The 17,069-nt window shown below is 36.4% G+C and overlaps 1 protein-coding gene across 2 annotated transcripts in view; it reads right to left on the reverse strand.

The window, feature by feature from the left end:
- Positions 1–17,069, reverse strand: part of espn (espin) — a 159,618-nt gene that overhangs the window by 134,101 nt on the left and 8,448 nt on the right. For both annotated transcript variants that reach the window (XM_056463117.1, XM_056463116.1), the window contains exon 2: positions 14,638–14,831. In XM_056463117.1, the coding sequence (XP_056319092.1) occupies positions 14,638–14,831 (194 nt within the window). The remainder of the gene's footprint in view (positions 1–14,637; positions 14,832–17,069) is intronic.

The raw sequence follows: 17,069 nt of genomic DNA on the forward strand, positions 1-17,069 counted from the left end.
GAAGAAATGAAATGGCCAGCCCATAATCTTGAGCCTAACCTGATTGAAATTCTCTGGAACATCTGGCAGCTAGTACTTTGTGACTCTCACATGGTCACCCACTGAAGCTAAGCAGGGTTGAGACTAGTTAGTACCTGGATGTGATACCACATGGGACAACCAGGTTGCTGCTGGAAGAGGGGCTAGTGAGGCCAGCAGTGGGTGCTTAGTCTGCAGTTTGTGTAGGGCCTACTGCCCCAGTACAGTGATGGGACACTATTCTGTCAGTAAGCACTGTCCATCAGATGAGAGGTTAAACCAAGGCTCTGGCTTTCTGTGGCCATTAAAAATCTTAAGATGTCCTTCAAAAAAGTGTAGGGGTCAAACTTGCCCACTGGCCTCTGTCTATTATATTAACTAATTATCTTCATCAATCTATCTCTTCTCCACCAAAATGTCATATAGGTGGATTCTGCACACTGGAGGTGGTTGAGGAGATTCCAAAAAATCCATAAAGTGCTTTGATTGCCCAAAAAAGGGCTATATACAGGAAACAATTTATTATTAGTACCAAAGTTGATTCTTTTGACAACCCTCTTGGGACATGTCAAGTTTTTTATATTGTTTGCTGAAATACATTTATTTTTGTTATTTTTATATTTTAGTTATCTATGTTATTATTTATATTATTTTAGCTTAATTATTTCCCTCATACAAACACAACGGAAATTAAAATGTGAAAACAACTTAGAATTTCCTAAATTTTGAGACCACTACTTAAAGTCCTATGTAAAGTACCGTAAAGGAGCATAGTTGTTTTGTTTTTATTTAGCTTTTAAGTATTTTTCACTTATACACAGTTGAAGTCAGAAATATTAGCCCCCCAACCCCCCACCCCTCCTCCCCCCCAAACCCCTTCTCTTTTTTTTTTTTTTTTTTTATATTTCCCAAATGATCTTTAACAGATTAAGGAAATTTTCACAGTATGTCTGATACATTTTTTTCTTCTGGAGAAAGTCTTATTTCTTTTATTTCCTACAAGAATAAAAGCAGTTTGATTTTTTATGAGCCATTTTAAGGTCAAAATTATTAGCCCCTTTAAGCTATATATTTTTTTACGATAGTCTACAGAACAAACCATCGTTATACAATAACTTGGCTAATTACCATAACCTGCCTATGTAACTTAATTAACCTAGTTAAGCCTTTAAATGTCACTTTAAGCTGTACAGAAGTATCTTGAAAAATATCCAGTAAACTATTATGTGATGATCTTCATGGCAAAGAAAAAATAAATCAGTTATCAGAAATGAGTTATTAAAACTATTATGTTTATAAATGTGTTGAAAAAACTAAACAGAAATTGGGAAAAAAAAATAAATAAACAGGGGGGCTAATAATTCTGACTTCAACCGTATATTCTGGAGCCAGTATAAACACTTCTTTAACATATTTAAGAAGATATTTAAGAACACTGTCAAATTCCTTCTAGTTCTTGGTGTTAATCTGGCACTTGGTAGTAATTTTCTAAATTATCTGACCCTGTATTTCTAACTAATTTCACTAACTTTGCAAGATGGTTAGGTCATCTAAAGTGATTGAAACCCCAACAGCAGCTTGTCCAGATGAAAGCCACCCATAGAAAGAGTGATGGTCAGCACAATCGCCTCACAGCAAGAAGGTCACTGGTTCGAGCCTTGGCTGGGTCAGTTGGCATTTCTATGTGGAGTTTGCATGTTCTCCCCGTGTTTCGTGTGGGTTTTCTCCGGGTGCTCCGGTTTCCCCCACAAGTCCAAAGACATGTGGTATAGGTGAATTGGGTAAATTATCCATAGTGTATGTGTGTGAATGAGGATGTATGGGTGTTTCCCAGTGATGGGTTACAGCTGGTAAGGGTAATCTGCGGCTGTGTAAAACATATGGTGGATAAGTTGGTGGTTCATTCCACTGTGGCAGCCCCTGATTAATAAAGGGACTAAGCTGAAAAGAAAATTAATAAATGAATTCATCTTTAATATGCCACTACGAAAGTCAAATGCATGAAAGTCAAATATTGAGGACAGGACAATATTGAGAATCACATCGGGCAACTGGTTAAACAGTAGATCTGGAATTGCTCTTTAATTACAGGTTAAAGATTGATAACTTACAATGTCCTGATGTTTGAAGTCAAAACTCACTAAGCAGCGACCAAACCTTCATCAGCACCTTCATCATTACTCAACTAATTTATTTGGGTCAGATAGGAAACAAAGACTGAAACAAAAGTATGTAAAGAAGCCAGTAAAGGTGAAGAGGAGGGTTTTCTGAAGCTCGATCTGCAAATGTTTATGCGAAGCTCCTTCAGCAACATGCAGTTCCTTTCCCACTTTCATTACTCAATCAGCCAGCAATTTTCATGCAGGACTGAGAACCCTGTCACACAGCAAAACGAGTAAAGCTTTTTTTAAAGATGAGAACTGTAATATAATGAAATGGCAGCTCAAAGTCCTGACCTAAACTTGATAGATTTTTTTTAAAAGGAGCAAGATCCCAAGATTCTAAGGAGTGTTTTTAAATTCTAATTTTGATATATCCACTGTATGTATTATATTTATATACAGTTCAAGTCAGAATTATTAGCCCTCCTGAATTATTAGTATATTTTTTCACCAATTTATGTTTAATGGAGAGAACATTTCTTTTCAACTAGTATTCAGTTTAATGTGCAGTTTAAAGGCTTGAAAATATGTTAATTAGGCAAGTTATGGTAATTAGGCAACCATTGTATAATGATGGTTTGTTCTGTAGACAATCAAAATATATATTGCTTAAGAGGGGTAATAATATTGACCTTAAAATGGTTTTCAATTTTTTTTGCTTTCATTCTAGCCCAAATAAAACAATTAAGACTTTCTCCAGAAGAAAAAATATTATAGGAAATACTGTGAAAATCCCTTACTCTGTTCAACATAATTTCCGAAATATTTGAAAAAAATAATAATAATAACTTTGACTTCAACTGTATATTTCAAACGATTTTAAATTAAAATATAATATATTTCACTTAAACATATCACCAGCACTGTCACCTTTGATTCTTACACTTTATGCAAATAAGACTCCATCCTCCCATCTCTGACACATGAGGTAATTAAAGCGAGTTAGTGCCCCTAATCTGCATTAGCTGGTTGTGTAACCGCCCTCACGCACCCCTTTGTAGCACCTTATGTCTACACTGACTTTTACGACCAATCCATTCATGTGAACCAAGCCATTAGCTTTATCACTAAAAGACCACAGTGTGTCCTCCACGGCCTGTGAGAACAGGATACGCATCAGCAACACCCCCAATTTGATGTCCTCTCATAAATCGTCGGTTCATTTCTCTTATCTACATCTGTCCCGGCACATATTCTCCTTTTACAAAAGACACTGATACCCTAATGAGGCCCACAGCGCGCTCCATTGAGCAGTCAGTCTGACTGGAGTTGATAGTGCTTGATGTGTTCAGCCATGTTAAAAAGACAATGAGATAGCATAATGAGGCTAAATTATTCACACGCACTAGCCGTCTGCTTTTTTTATACTCATAATTAAGTACTGGTAATTAGTATTGATTACATTATGACATATTATGACTTAATACTGTTTATAATAATACTCTAAGTTTACTTCATAGTAGCATTAACTGATTTTCATTCTAAAAATCGTGACAAAAATTATTATTATTGATTATTATCATTGTTTTTTTTTTTCATGTAATAGAGGAATTCCTAAACTAACCAAATCCCTATTTCTTTTTTTCTTAAAAGGTTTTACACTTACATAAGGTACATGTCAGATCTGTGTATACAGCGTATACACATCTGTATACACTCACAAATATAAGCACACATTCTGTAATTCCACTTTCTCTTTCAGCAGTATATGCTTTCCTTTTGTGCGCTTGTACACTACTGTTATACATGATAAAAAATAAAAATAAATAAAATTGATAATTTAAATAAGTAAAATAAGAGTAAAGGGGGGGGGGGCAATTAAGTAATTATAAATAAATAAATAAACTAGTATAATATGATATACATACACATCAGCAACAAAACTATGTACATGTAGGGAGTGATCCTTCCGATTTTAGGTTAACAGAAAAGTTCAGGTCTATGAGATGTTGCATAGTTGGTCCATTTTTCCCAGAAAGAAATAAACTGTTGCATTTTCTGATTTACAAATGTGGTAATTTGTTCTATTTTATACATTTCCATTATAATTTCCATCCACGCATTTAGGATAGGACTTTCATGTGACAACCATTTTTTGTTAATGCTCTTTTTGACGTATGATCTGAACCCCTATTTCATGGGTAAAATATTTAATTTTTGGTAAACGTGTTAATGTTTTAACAACACATTTGCATGTTAACAAAGCATGGAATATATTTTCATTCTCTTTGTATTTTTTTGATCAATATTGCACAAAATAATCAAACTGATGTGATACGTCAGGTAAAATAATTGAATGGTAATCATTTCAAATCTTTTAAGGATCTACAATTTTTTATCAACACTGCATGTTAATACTACAGTACAAATGGTAATAAGTCTCGTCTCATCACTTGAACACTGAAAACGCATGCTAGATATCAGGTGAAAACAAGTGTTGCCTTCTGTTTGCCTATGTCTGCAGTTAGCTACAACATGGTAGTGAAATTAACAGACGGGCGGCATACAATCCACCATTTAATAACACGTATACATATACATATACATACATATATATATACTGCATAGAACGTACTTTTCTAATGGCCGAGTAGTACGTTTAAATTCAAATGCAGTAACTATTGAGTAATAGGCGGTTTCGGACGCAGCCCCAGTGCACTACTGTGCTTGCTCCGCCTATTCCTGTGTCTGATTGGCTGTTTCGCTTGTTCTTGCTGCAACCAACCTCGTCTCTCCTGCTATCTGATTGGTTACCGCTCTACAACTCTGCTTAAGTCCCAGCCAATCCCTGCCTGCCACCTGCCCTTTAAAAGGTCTTCAGTCTGGTAGTTTGATTCTTTGATCTTTGTATTTTGGCTTGTTTGTTCAGTTTGTTAGTTTTGTTAGTGTTTAATAGTTTGGTTTCCCTATTTATTAGTATTGTTTGTCTTTATTAGATTTACACTTTGTGATTGTTGTTCAAGTTTGTCACTGTCTGTTCTTACCTTTGTGTTGCCATATCTTTCCTATCCTCAAGTTTCCCAGTGAGTTTAGAAAGACCGGTGCGTAAGTACGTCACGTGTCAGCATGAAGACTAACATTTGTCTAGATACACCAGGTAAGAAGGTGTGTGCAAACCCATGTATTTTTTGGTTTATTTATTAGGACGTCATTGACATTGAAGCTTTATTTTTTATTTATTAGACTGGATTTGTTGTGAATGTTAGTAAGACTATTTGGTTTTTGTTTGGTTTTCTTTAGCACCACCCATAGCCAGTCTTTCTAACATTTTGCTGTTTATTGTCTTCGACATTGTATACAGTTAAAGTCAGAATTATTACCCCCCCCCCCCTGTTTATTTTTTTCCCCAATTTCTGTTTAACGGAGATTTTTTTTTTCAACATTTCTAAACGTATTAGTTTTAATAACTCATCTCTAATAACTGATTTATTTTATCTTTGCCATGACAGTAAATAATATTTGACTAGATATTTTTCAAGATACTTCTATACAGCTTAAAGTGACATTTAAAGGCTTAACTAGGTTAATTAGGTTAGGGTAATTAGGCAAGTTATTGTATAACGATGGACTGTCGAAAAAAAAACTAGCTTAAAGGGGCTAATAATTTTGACCTTAATGTTTTTTAAAAATTAAAAACTGCTTTTATTCTAGCCAAAATAATGCTAATAACTGATAATAATAATAATAATGATAAAAATAATAATTTCAACTGTATATTGTAAAAATCTCACTCACTGGTTCACCCTCACTTTTTGTAAATAAATCACCATCATTTTGTTCACTAATTCTTATTGTCTGTTCTTACTTTATAACACAATTTACTTTTGACTTCAGCCAAAAATCAATTCCTCAGTTAAATGTGCAATCCCACTCCCCTAGAGAAAAAGGGGTTGTAACAGTATCAAACAAGCCTAAAGCACTCAATTAGTTTGATCCAGTGTGTTTAATTAGGGTTTGAACTAAACAGTGCAGAGCTGCGGCCCTCCAGGAGTTTGACACCTGTGCCTTAAAGAGATACTTTGCCCCAAAAATGTAAAGTTACACACTATTTAAGCTGAAGACACAAAGATATTGACATCCATAGCAGGAAAAAACAACTACTATGGAAGTCAAGGGTTATTACTTTACAACTTCATTTTTAAGTGAACTGTCCCTTTCATTCATTAATTTTCTTTTTGGCTTAGTCCTTTTATTAATCTGGGGTTGCCACAGCGGAATGAACCGCCAACTTATCCTGCTTATGTTTTACGCAGCGGATGCCCTTCCAGCTGCAACCCATCACTGGGAAAACTATCCCTTTAATTCTCATTTAAATCTGTGGCTAAAGGCATCCTATGACATTTGCTTAATTCGATTGCGAAATAGCAGGGTACTCAAGGAATTGATTACTAGCTCCACACCTCAAATCATTTGACAGCCCTAATCTAAACACCTCCTTCCATATCTTTTGTTACGTTTTTACTAATACAAATCTCTCAGAGGTGTCACCATTAATCAGTGTCATTCTCTGCACGGCCCATTAGACTAAAACTGCATTGTACCAGGAGACAGCATTATCTGCATGAGTGAGCCACGCTGTTATAAATCATCAGGACGAAACTATGCTGCACAATAACGCATCAGGCATTTTAACCTCAAGATTCATGACCAAGAGATATGAAGAGAAGACAGTTACAATGCATGTGCCCTGGCCAGTTTGACGTGAGAATGTTATCTCGACCCTCCAAAAGCAACCCTATTGTGGCAATGCAGAAAATCTATTCAAGAGTATTTGTTTACCTCATTAGTTTATCACTTGTGTTATACCGACAGTCGCCATTGAGACAGGAGCACACAGTGCTGAAAGAGCACATGCAATATCTCTCTTCCTGATTAAACTTTCAGGGGGATTTTATAAGAACGAACCGATCGCTTTGTGTATTTTCCCTCCTGTTCTCCACTGCTTTAGCATCTAATCTGCTGAATTAATAATGCACGAGTATGACAGATCAATGCAATTTGCACATCACAGATCACACTTTACAGGGAGTTAGATTGACTTGCGATCTGGCCAATCAGAGCACTGATATTTTGTGCCAGCATGACATACACTGAATCTGAATCTGCTTGTCTTGTTTCTAGGCTGAAAACTCTTAAATTAAGAAGCAAAATCTAGAGAGTAAAAATATTTGGTAACACTTTAAAATAGCTTCACACTGTGAATCATCCATTAAGCATTAGCAAATAGTTAATTTATTATCTGTTAAGCATTAACTCTACATTACTAGACGTTAGTAAGCAGTTTATAAATACAGATACAGATGCTGTATTCTTGATATATGAGCACATTTATAATGTGCTTAATGATTGTATTTTCATACTTCATTACTTATTAATTGTTCATTATTAAATTAAGTATGGCATTATTTACAAACCATTTGTATTTAAGAGTAGTTGGTGGCTTTTACAATATTTCAGAATGAGTTAGTAAACGATTGATAAACTATTCAAATCAACATTTATATATCTTATTATTCAGGCATATAGTAATGGTTACTATGCATGTTGATAAATGCTTTATTACCTCAACTTCATGCAGTTTTGTGACCTAAAGTGAGGACTATTTATGCTTTATATATACCTTGTAAATGACAATTAAAGGCTCTGTATCAAATGAACAATAAATGTTTGCAATCTTATCTAAAAAAAAAAAATAAAGAAATACTGTAAACTTTCAACATTGCCGAATAACAGGAGTGTCAAAATACAATTAGAAATAAATACAATTAAGTAATATTGGATAAAACAACTACAATATATTAATTTAATGATACATTATGATACAACATTTCAATGTTATAAGATTACATATATTTATTTTTCATTTGATACAGTTTAATTTTTGTGTATCTTCAAACGATTAGAAATTAATAAAGTCATTGGTAACACTGTTATAACTACACACTATGAATCATCTATTAAGCATCAGCTAATAGTACAGTCATTATTTGTTAAGCATTAATTCTTCATTAATAAATGTTAGTAAACAGTTTATAACTGCAGCTACAAATGCTGTATTCTTGACTTATAAGCACATTTATAATGTGCTTAATAGTTGTACTTTCATAATTTGTGACTGGTTAATTTTTTCATTACTAAATTAGGTATTTACAAACAATTTGTATTTAAAAGTAGTTGGAGGTTTTTAAAATCATTCAGAATGAGTTAGTAAATGATTAATAAACTATTCAAATTAACATTTATATATCTGATTATTCAGGCATATACTAATGGTTACTATGTATGTTAATAAATGCTTTATTAACTCAACTTCATCCAATTTTGTGACCTAATCTAAAGTGAGGACTATTTATGCTTTATAAATCTCTTATAAATGACAACTAAAGGCTCAGTATCAAATGAACAATAATCTTTACAATCTTATCTAAAAAGTAAAATTACTGTAAAGTTTAAACATTGACAAATAACAGGAGTGTCAAAATATGACATAAAATTGCATAAAACAACAACAAAAATATAATAATTTAACAACATAATAGGATGCACCGTTTCAGTGTTATTTAGCGATGTTTAAACTGCACAGTAATTTTATTTTAAATAAGGTTGCAAAGATTTTTTTTTTCAATTGATACAGTTTCATTTGTGCATCTTCAAATGAATAGAAATTAATAGTCTTTTATTTTCTGTTTTTCCTCTTATAAACATAAGTGAGCCTTTAATTGTCATTTAAAAGGGATTTATAAAGCATAAATAGTCCTCACTTTAGATTAGGTCACAAAACTAGATGAAGTTGAGTTAATAAAGCATTTATTAACATACAAATTACCTATTACTATATGCCTGAATAATAAGACATATGAATGTTATTTGAATAGTTTATCAATCATTTACTTATGCATTCTGAATTATCTTAAAATAGCACCAACTACTTTTAACCATCTACCGCATGGTGTTGCCATATGGCAACATGACATTTATGTTCTTTTCCCTGTTTCTTTAAGACCAACATTGAATTTTTTTTTTGGAAAGAGAAGACCTTAGTTTAGCCAGTGATGTGCCTTGGTTCTCAGCTTATCTCAGCTTATACCAGAAAACAAAGATCTCAGCTTATACCAGAAAACAAAGATATGCTGATATTTCTTTATTTTTTTAATTCAGTGTTTATATTAATGAGTCTTTTTTTGTTTCTATTATTCACTTTTGTTTTTAAAATAGCAATTTAGTTAGGCCAGAAAATATATTATTTTGCAAAAAATGTGCAGCATTTAAGAAAAAAATGAAAGGTCTCTTCACCTTACATTTGTTTCAAATACTTTTGTTTAAAAATCGTGACCAAATCATGAATCGTGGGATTAGTATCGTGAATCGTATCGAATCATGAGACAGGTGATTCATTACATACCTAATCTTTATAGTGAAACCGTCAGTATGTTTCCATGGACACCAATGCTTTGATTTTAATATGATTGAGATAATACTCTGATTAAGAGTTTACCATGTAAACAGCAATTTTTGATTACCTTAAACTTGCTAAAGTCATAATCGTAGTAAACAGAAATTGATATAAGACGTGTGAGTTATGCCTATTTCAGTTGCAATATTGAAATGCAGCACAAATACTATAAAAACTGTTACTGTCGTGTACTTTTTGCTGCATTTGGTGACAAGAAAGTTCATACACACACACCGGAGACCACAGACACCCACACCTCCAGCTCAAGTGCACAGACTGAACTCCTGGGGACTCATTGAACACAATGCGGAAGTTTTCTTTCCATTCACCGTGCGGTATCAAATTTCATTAAAGCAAATCTCTAATATCAGTCCTTACTTCCTACTCTCATCCAGTACTTCAGAGCTTGTGGCAGGGGCATGAATGAAATGTTGCTGAATGGAAGTGAAACTACTGAAATGCAGATTGAAAAATACAACACCTGAAATTACATGAAACTCCAGAGAAAACATTGAATAGTATGGTTATGTAATGATATTAAACAATGTGTGTACTAAAACATGTAAAACTGGAACATGACAGGAACATTCCAAATGCAACTCACATAAACACCTTAATCATATTATTGCCTTATTCAGATTAAGGTAAATCATTTGATTACTAATGCCCATGTAAACATAGTCAATCTTCTAAGCATCTGAGGATCATTAGAAGATCTGTTCCCCAGAGGCACAATTAGTCTTGAGACACATGGGCATTGGCTGTATGGACAAACAAGTTTTTAAAGATGTTTATAAAGAGTTTACTTTGAATCAACTGGCATTAAATCTGTTCAGGGTGACCAAGAATACTTGACAACGAATATGATTTATATGTTTTGGTCAATAAATGCCAATGCTGTTAAATAAACTGTGATTTATTAGCACCCACACAAACTTTTCTAATGCGTCTAGGTGTTTTTTTATGTAATGCGCACATAAAAAGGATGTCCACCAGTAACAGCTGACGTATCTGAGGACAGATTAATGATAGTGGACATTGATCTTGGCAGCAGGCTGCAGTGCAGATTGTCTAGCAATAAACATGACAGTCCTCACAGTCAGCAGGAAATAAGGCGTGATCATATCTGTCTTTAAAAATCATTATGCTGTTTATGGCTTTTAAAGCCAAGAGCCTTTCCAGGAGGTCATAACCATTTATCATATTAAAGGGCACATATTACGCAAAATCAACTTTTGGAAGCTCCACTGTCATATTAGAGTGATATAAACACAACAAGCCTCTTTTTTAAATTTGCTTGTCGTCAAACTAGGATCCAAATCCCAGTGATTTTGAGTTCCATTGCTACGTGAGGTAGCAATGCAGTTTTTCCTACCCATTGATATTAATTGATATTGTATTTCCATGTCGCCGTATAACGTGTATAATCAAGAAAGGATTTGTAAGGAAACAGGGATTAAAAAATCTGTTCTAATTCTCTGTGTAAGTGGTACACTTTGCATTCTTATAGCATTCTGAACTATTCTTTTTGAGCTGCGTAATTCACAACTGCTGGAATCACAAGCTGTGGGGATTCCGGGCGTGGAATGTGTCGCACCTATAGAGGGCCATTTTTCATAAGCAGAACTGGTGCTTCAGGATCAGGGGGGCCAAGTCGGAGCACTCACTCTTATCCCCTGGGCTCTGCGGCTAGTTGGGAAAATTCCAAATTGAACCAAAATAAACCATTACAATTGGCAATCAAAATTCTGGACATTGCAACCTGCAGAACCTGGGAAAAACAAAAAAACTGGTGCTGCGGGATGAACCGAACGCTGGGATAAGGCACCCAATGCCGACACTCATCAGACCCCATAAAAGGTGTTAGTTGATACTGACAGCAGGACTTTGGCCATGGAAATTGCCACTTCCAAGGGGTGTGTAACAACTCACCTGCTGAATCAACTAGCCCTGAAAATGGATGGCATTGGAGCCTGTAGGCCCATCCCTTAAAGAAAATCTCCAGTGCCCCAGTAAATGCATTGAGATATGATTTGCTTCATATGCAAGTGTATATATTAAGAGTGGTAATTCCGAAATAAAGACATTATTCTCTCTCTCTCTATATATATTGTGTATTTATATATATAGTGTGTGTATATATTTATTGTATTTATATATATATAGTGTGTATATATGTATAGTGTATTTATATATATATAGTGTATGTTTATATAATTTTTTTATAATATGTTTTTATAATTTTTTTTTTTTTTTTGTGGGGGAAGGGGGTGTGTGCCCCAGTAGAGCTTTATGTCTAGCAACGACCCTGGGAGCGGCTCACCCATGTTCAACTGCTGTTCACATGGAACTCTTCTCCATTTAGGCCTTCAGAGCTCTCGATTGAATATTTGCTACTACCACCAAGATCTGCGGCCACAGCAACTCCACCCAGGCCCTCGCCCTGGGCTTTAGAGCCACCGCAGCAGCCCTCCTACTCATCGAGGCGTGCCGTCCGGAACTATTCGGCCCCTCTTCCTTCTGCCGTCGATGGCCACTTATGGACCCGACTCTCCAGCGCCATCCATTTTCTGGGCTAGTTAATTCAGCAGGTGAGTTGTTACACACTCCTTGGCCGGTGCCGACTTCCATGGCCACCGTTCTGCTTTCTATATCAACCAACATCTTTTATGGGGTCTGATAAGCATTGATATCGGGCGCACAGCCATATCACCCTGCAACCCAAGACAGGTTACTCACTGAAGCTAGGCAGGGCTGAGCCTGGTCAGTACCTGGATGGGAGACCACATGGGAAGACTAGGTTGCTGTTGGAAGTGGTGTTAGTGAGGCCAGCAGGAGGCGCTCAACCTGTGGTCTGTGTGAGTCCTAATGCCCCAGTAAAAGTGAAGGGGACACTAGTGGGGGCCGTCTTTCGGATGAGATGTTAAACCGAGGTCCTGACTCTCTGTGGTCATTAAAAATCCCATGGTAAAGAGTAGCGGTGTAACCCTGGTGTCCTGGCCAAATCTCCTCTCTGCCTTTAACCATCATGGCCTTCCAATCTTCCCCATCCACCGAATTGGCTCTATCACTGTCTCTCCACTCTCCTATAACTGGTGTGTAGTGAGCGCAGTTGTGCCGTTGTCCTGTGGCTGTCGTCGCATCATCCAAGTGGATGCTGCACACTAAAAGAGGACGCTTCAATCATACAAAAGGAGTTCCAGTTTGTGGACGTTAAATTAGGTTTATTTTGTACAGTAACATTGCTATATTGATCTCTATACAGAATTATAATTGTGTTAACTTTTGTTTAATGGGCATTCTGTCACATTGACTGTGAGTAGATGAGCAAAAACAACACAACCCGTGTGTGTTTCTCATTCATCTTACTGTAGTATTTGTGACTGTGGGTCTCTGTTTCATCGTGTCTGAGTCCTGTCTGTCGTTTTTCTGTGTTTATCCTGATATCAGAACCTGGTTATCCTTCTCTGAAGAGAAATATCCCAGAAATAATCTACTTTAGGTGGGCGGAGAGAACCAGCTTATTTTCATTTAAAGGCACAGACGCTAAAACAGTTACAATTCCCTCTGACCTATAAAAAATTACATTTTGAACAAGGTATAATAAATGATCTGATGGGTATTTAGACCTGAAACTTCACAGACACATTCTAGAGACACAAAAGACTTGTCAAAATTGGAACGCTTTAAATGCAACATAGCCAAGCCCTATTCTTAGCTGTCAAACAATTTAATGGGCAAAATATATCCCATTTGCAACACGGGCTCATCAGAAATATGTGCTTCAGCCTACGTTTTTGGGAACACGCAAAAATGAACACTGCGGGTGCTTCGAACGCCACACCTGGTCTTTCCTCATGCCAACAAATGTATCAGTCACCAGATTTTTAGTCTGGAAATTTTCGGACCATAATTCCCATCATTCCTCATACCTGGGACTGATTACTTCACAGCTGTTTTCACTCACTGTCTGGATGTATAGCCTGGTCTTTCTACAGCTCAGTGCAAAGTTTTGATTAGCCCTGGCCATCAACTCAGGTTGCCTACCTGGGTATTGACTTTGGATTGTTTCTGTTCTCTGATTGTTTGCTGCCTGCCTTGACACTGCCCTGTTTATATACCATGACTGTTTGTTGCCTGCCTCGACACTGCCCTGTTTATCTACCTTGATTGTTTGCTGCCAGCCTCAACACTGCCCTGTTTATCTACCATGATTGTTTGCTGCCTGCCTTGACACTGCCCTGTTTATCTACCATGATTGTTTGCTGCCTGCCTCAACACTGCCCTGTTTATCTACCATGATTATTTGCTGCCTGCCTGGACACTGTCCTGTTTATCTACCATGATTGTTTGCTGCCTGCCTCAACACTGCCCTGTTTATCTACCATGATTATTTGCTGCCTGCCTCGACACTGTCCTGTTTATCTACCATGATTGTTTGCTGCCTGTCCCGAACCCAGTCTGTGATTAATTTCTTGAATCTCCCTACTTTTCCCCCATTCAGTTTATCTATATCTTTGGTCAATGGGACAGTGTGACACCAACAAATGTTGTTCCTTTCAAACGAATAACATTTACAGGGACATATATTACAACAGATAAATGACTGATTTCGTAGCACGACATCAAACAAATACCACAAAACAATTAAACGGTGTCTATGATTTTCAATCAAATACAATTGTCTCACCTTTCTATCTCCATATGGACAACTTTTCTGCTGGGGTCAGTTTGCTTGATAGCTCATTTTGTATGTTGTTGTACTTGAACTAAAATATGCACAGTTCAAGTCCAGTGAAAGGGAAATTTTGATCGTAGTGCACTTTTCTTTTGCGCTCGCCATTTCAGAACTTATTGTTACTCAGTATTTAATTGTTTCATCAAGAACATCTTAAAATAAAGAGTTGATCCAAAATTTGGTTCATACCTTAAGACCACTCATAACCCTTAAATTGAGTTCTTCCAAACAAAGCTGTCACATTAATACACAGTACATAATCTTACTGTGGGCTGTGTTCCAATAGCAGCCTTAGTGAGGGTAAGTCCCCTTTAGCGGCAGCATAATGAACAGGCAACGCCCCCGTATCCGTGGCAACAGTAGGATCCCCCTCCTCACTTTTAAGCAACCAATCGATGATCTCATGATGGCTGAATCGAGAAGCCAGATGCAGGACAGTCGCCCCTGAGCTGTCCTTATCCTGTAAACAACATAAAGCATAATTATTAGGCAAGGAATAATTGACAATGGACCATTGCACTATTAGGTATGTATGCACACCCTAGGTAGTAATGCAGCCATAATGTAAAGATTATACTATGGTTTCCCCTTTTACACTAATCAGTTTTAGTTTTAAAACGGCGTTTTTGAACAAAAACAATCCACGTCCACACTGGTGTTTCGCCAAGCGTTTCTGAAAAGATCTCCATCTACACTACACCTCTGAAAACGCACATCATGTGACCGCACACTCACTCATGCATGGCATGCGCTGCAGCGTAAGTGAACGTCTGAGCTCCAGGGAGTCAGCGGGTGCTTTGAGCACACCTACCCAGGTGAGAGCAGTGCACGTTGGACAGTTCATCAAGGATCTTCCGCTGGATCTCATCTCACTATAGTTGTTAAATGTGATATTTAATTCATCTTGTCTCTATCTAGCTACTCTTTGATCTTTTGAATCACTTGTTCTCTTGATTACTTGCCTTTATTTCCTATATTCTATAAACTTATACGTTACACTTTTATAATGGCCATTATTCAGCAAAAGAAACAGGGTATGCTTCATATTTTTCACCGGAAATTAAAGGAGGCAGTAATGTTATAGGCTCTGCTTTGTTATAAATATGCATGCAGCGAAGATGACGATCATTTAAATATGTAGCTACTCGACGCCTCACCATTTTTAGTGTCTGTTAAGTTGCTAATATCAAAATCAAAATAGGCAGTTCCTTGTCTCATGCTTTCATTTTATTGTTAAGATATTTAAATAATGTAGCCAGGGTGATGTTTTAAAGTAGCCTACTCTGTTCCCTTTGAAGATTTACCGGCCATGTCCTCTGGAGTTAGTTTTCCACATCAAACTTGCGAAGTCTGAACTTACAAGGAAAGCATGCAAGACTGAACTCTGTGCACTTAATATTGAGAAAAAGCCCCAATCACATTGGTAAATGTCTGCAGCCACAACTTCCTTTTACAATGTCTTCATTTTCCCCCATCCAAACACTGTTTATATTTTTTTCCAATTTTTGTTTAAAGAAGAGAATATTTTTTCAACACATTTCTACACATAAAAGTTTTAATAATTCATTTCTAATAACTGATTTATTATATCTTTGCCATGATGACAGTAAATAATATTTGACTAGATATTTTTCAAGACACTTCTATACAGCTTAAAGTGGCATTTAAAGGCTTAACTAGGTTAATTAAGTTAACTAGGCAGGTTAGGGTAATTAGGCAACTTATTGTATAACGATGGTTTGTCCTGTAGACAGTCAAAAAAAAAGTTAGCTTAAAGGGGCTAATAATTTTGATATATATATATATATATATATATATATATATATATATATATATATATATATATATATATATATATATATATATATATATATATATTTATTTATTTATTTCTACCACTTTTCTGGGGTCGAGTCGCGGGGGCAGCAGTCTTAGGAGAGAACCCCAGGCTTCCCTCCCTCTCCCCAGACATTTCCTGAGAGACATAGTCCCTCCAGCATGTCCTGGGTCTTCCCCGAGGCCTCCTCCCGGTGGGACATGCCTGGAACACCTCCCTAGGTAGGCGTCCAGGAGGAATCTGAAACAGATGCCCGAGCCACCTCAGTTGACTTCTCTCGATGTGGAGGAGCAGTGGCTCTACTCCGAGCTCCTACCGATTGTCAGAGCTCCTCACCCTATCCATAAGGGTGCGCCCAGCCACCCTGCGAAGGAAACTTATTGTATCCGAAATCTTGTCCTTTCGGTCATGACCCAAAGCTCATGACCATAGGTGATAGTAGGAACGTAGATTGACCGGTAAATCGAAAGCTTTGCCTTTCGGCTCAGCTCCTTCTTTATCACAATGGACCAGTACATTGATCACATTACTGCTGCCGCTGCACCAATCCACCTGTAAATCTAACATTCCATCCTTCCCTCACTCGTGAACAAAACCCCAAGATACTTGAACTCTTCCACCAGGGGTAAGGACTCTCCTCCAATATATATATATATATATATATATATAGCCTGATAGCACTATATAGCACTGCAATTTGCTATCCAAAGCGAATTGGCCATAACATAAATACAATTAGCAATTACAATACCACAATTTAAAAAAAAGGAAGGTTGTTGATGTTTTACTGCCCTTTTCTGTCTGAACCACATCGGTGAATGTGCCAATGATGTAATTCTTTCTTTGTGAACAGGGTGTGCA

This window comes from Danio aesculapii, chromosome 8 (assembly GCF_903798145.1).
Source record: "Danio aesculapii chromosome 8, fDanAes4.1, whole genome shotgun sequence".
Lineage (NCBI taxonomy): Eukaryota > Metazoa > Chordata > Actinopteri > Cypriniformes > Danionidae > Danio > Danio aesculapii.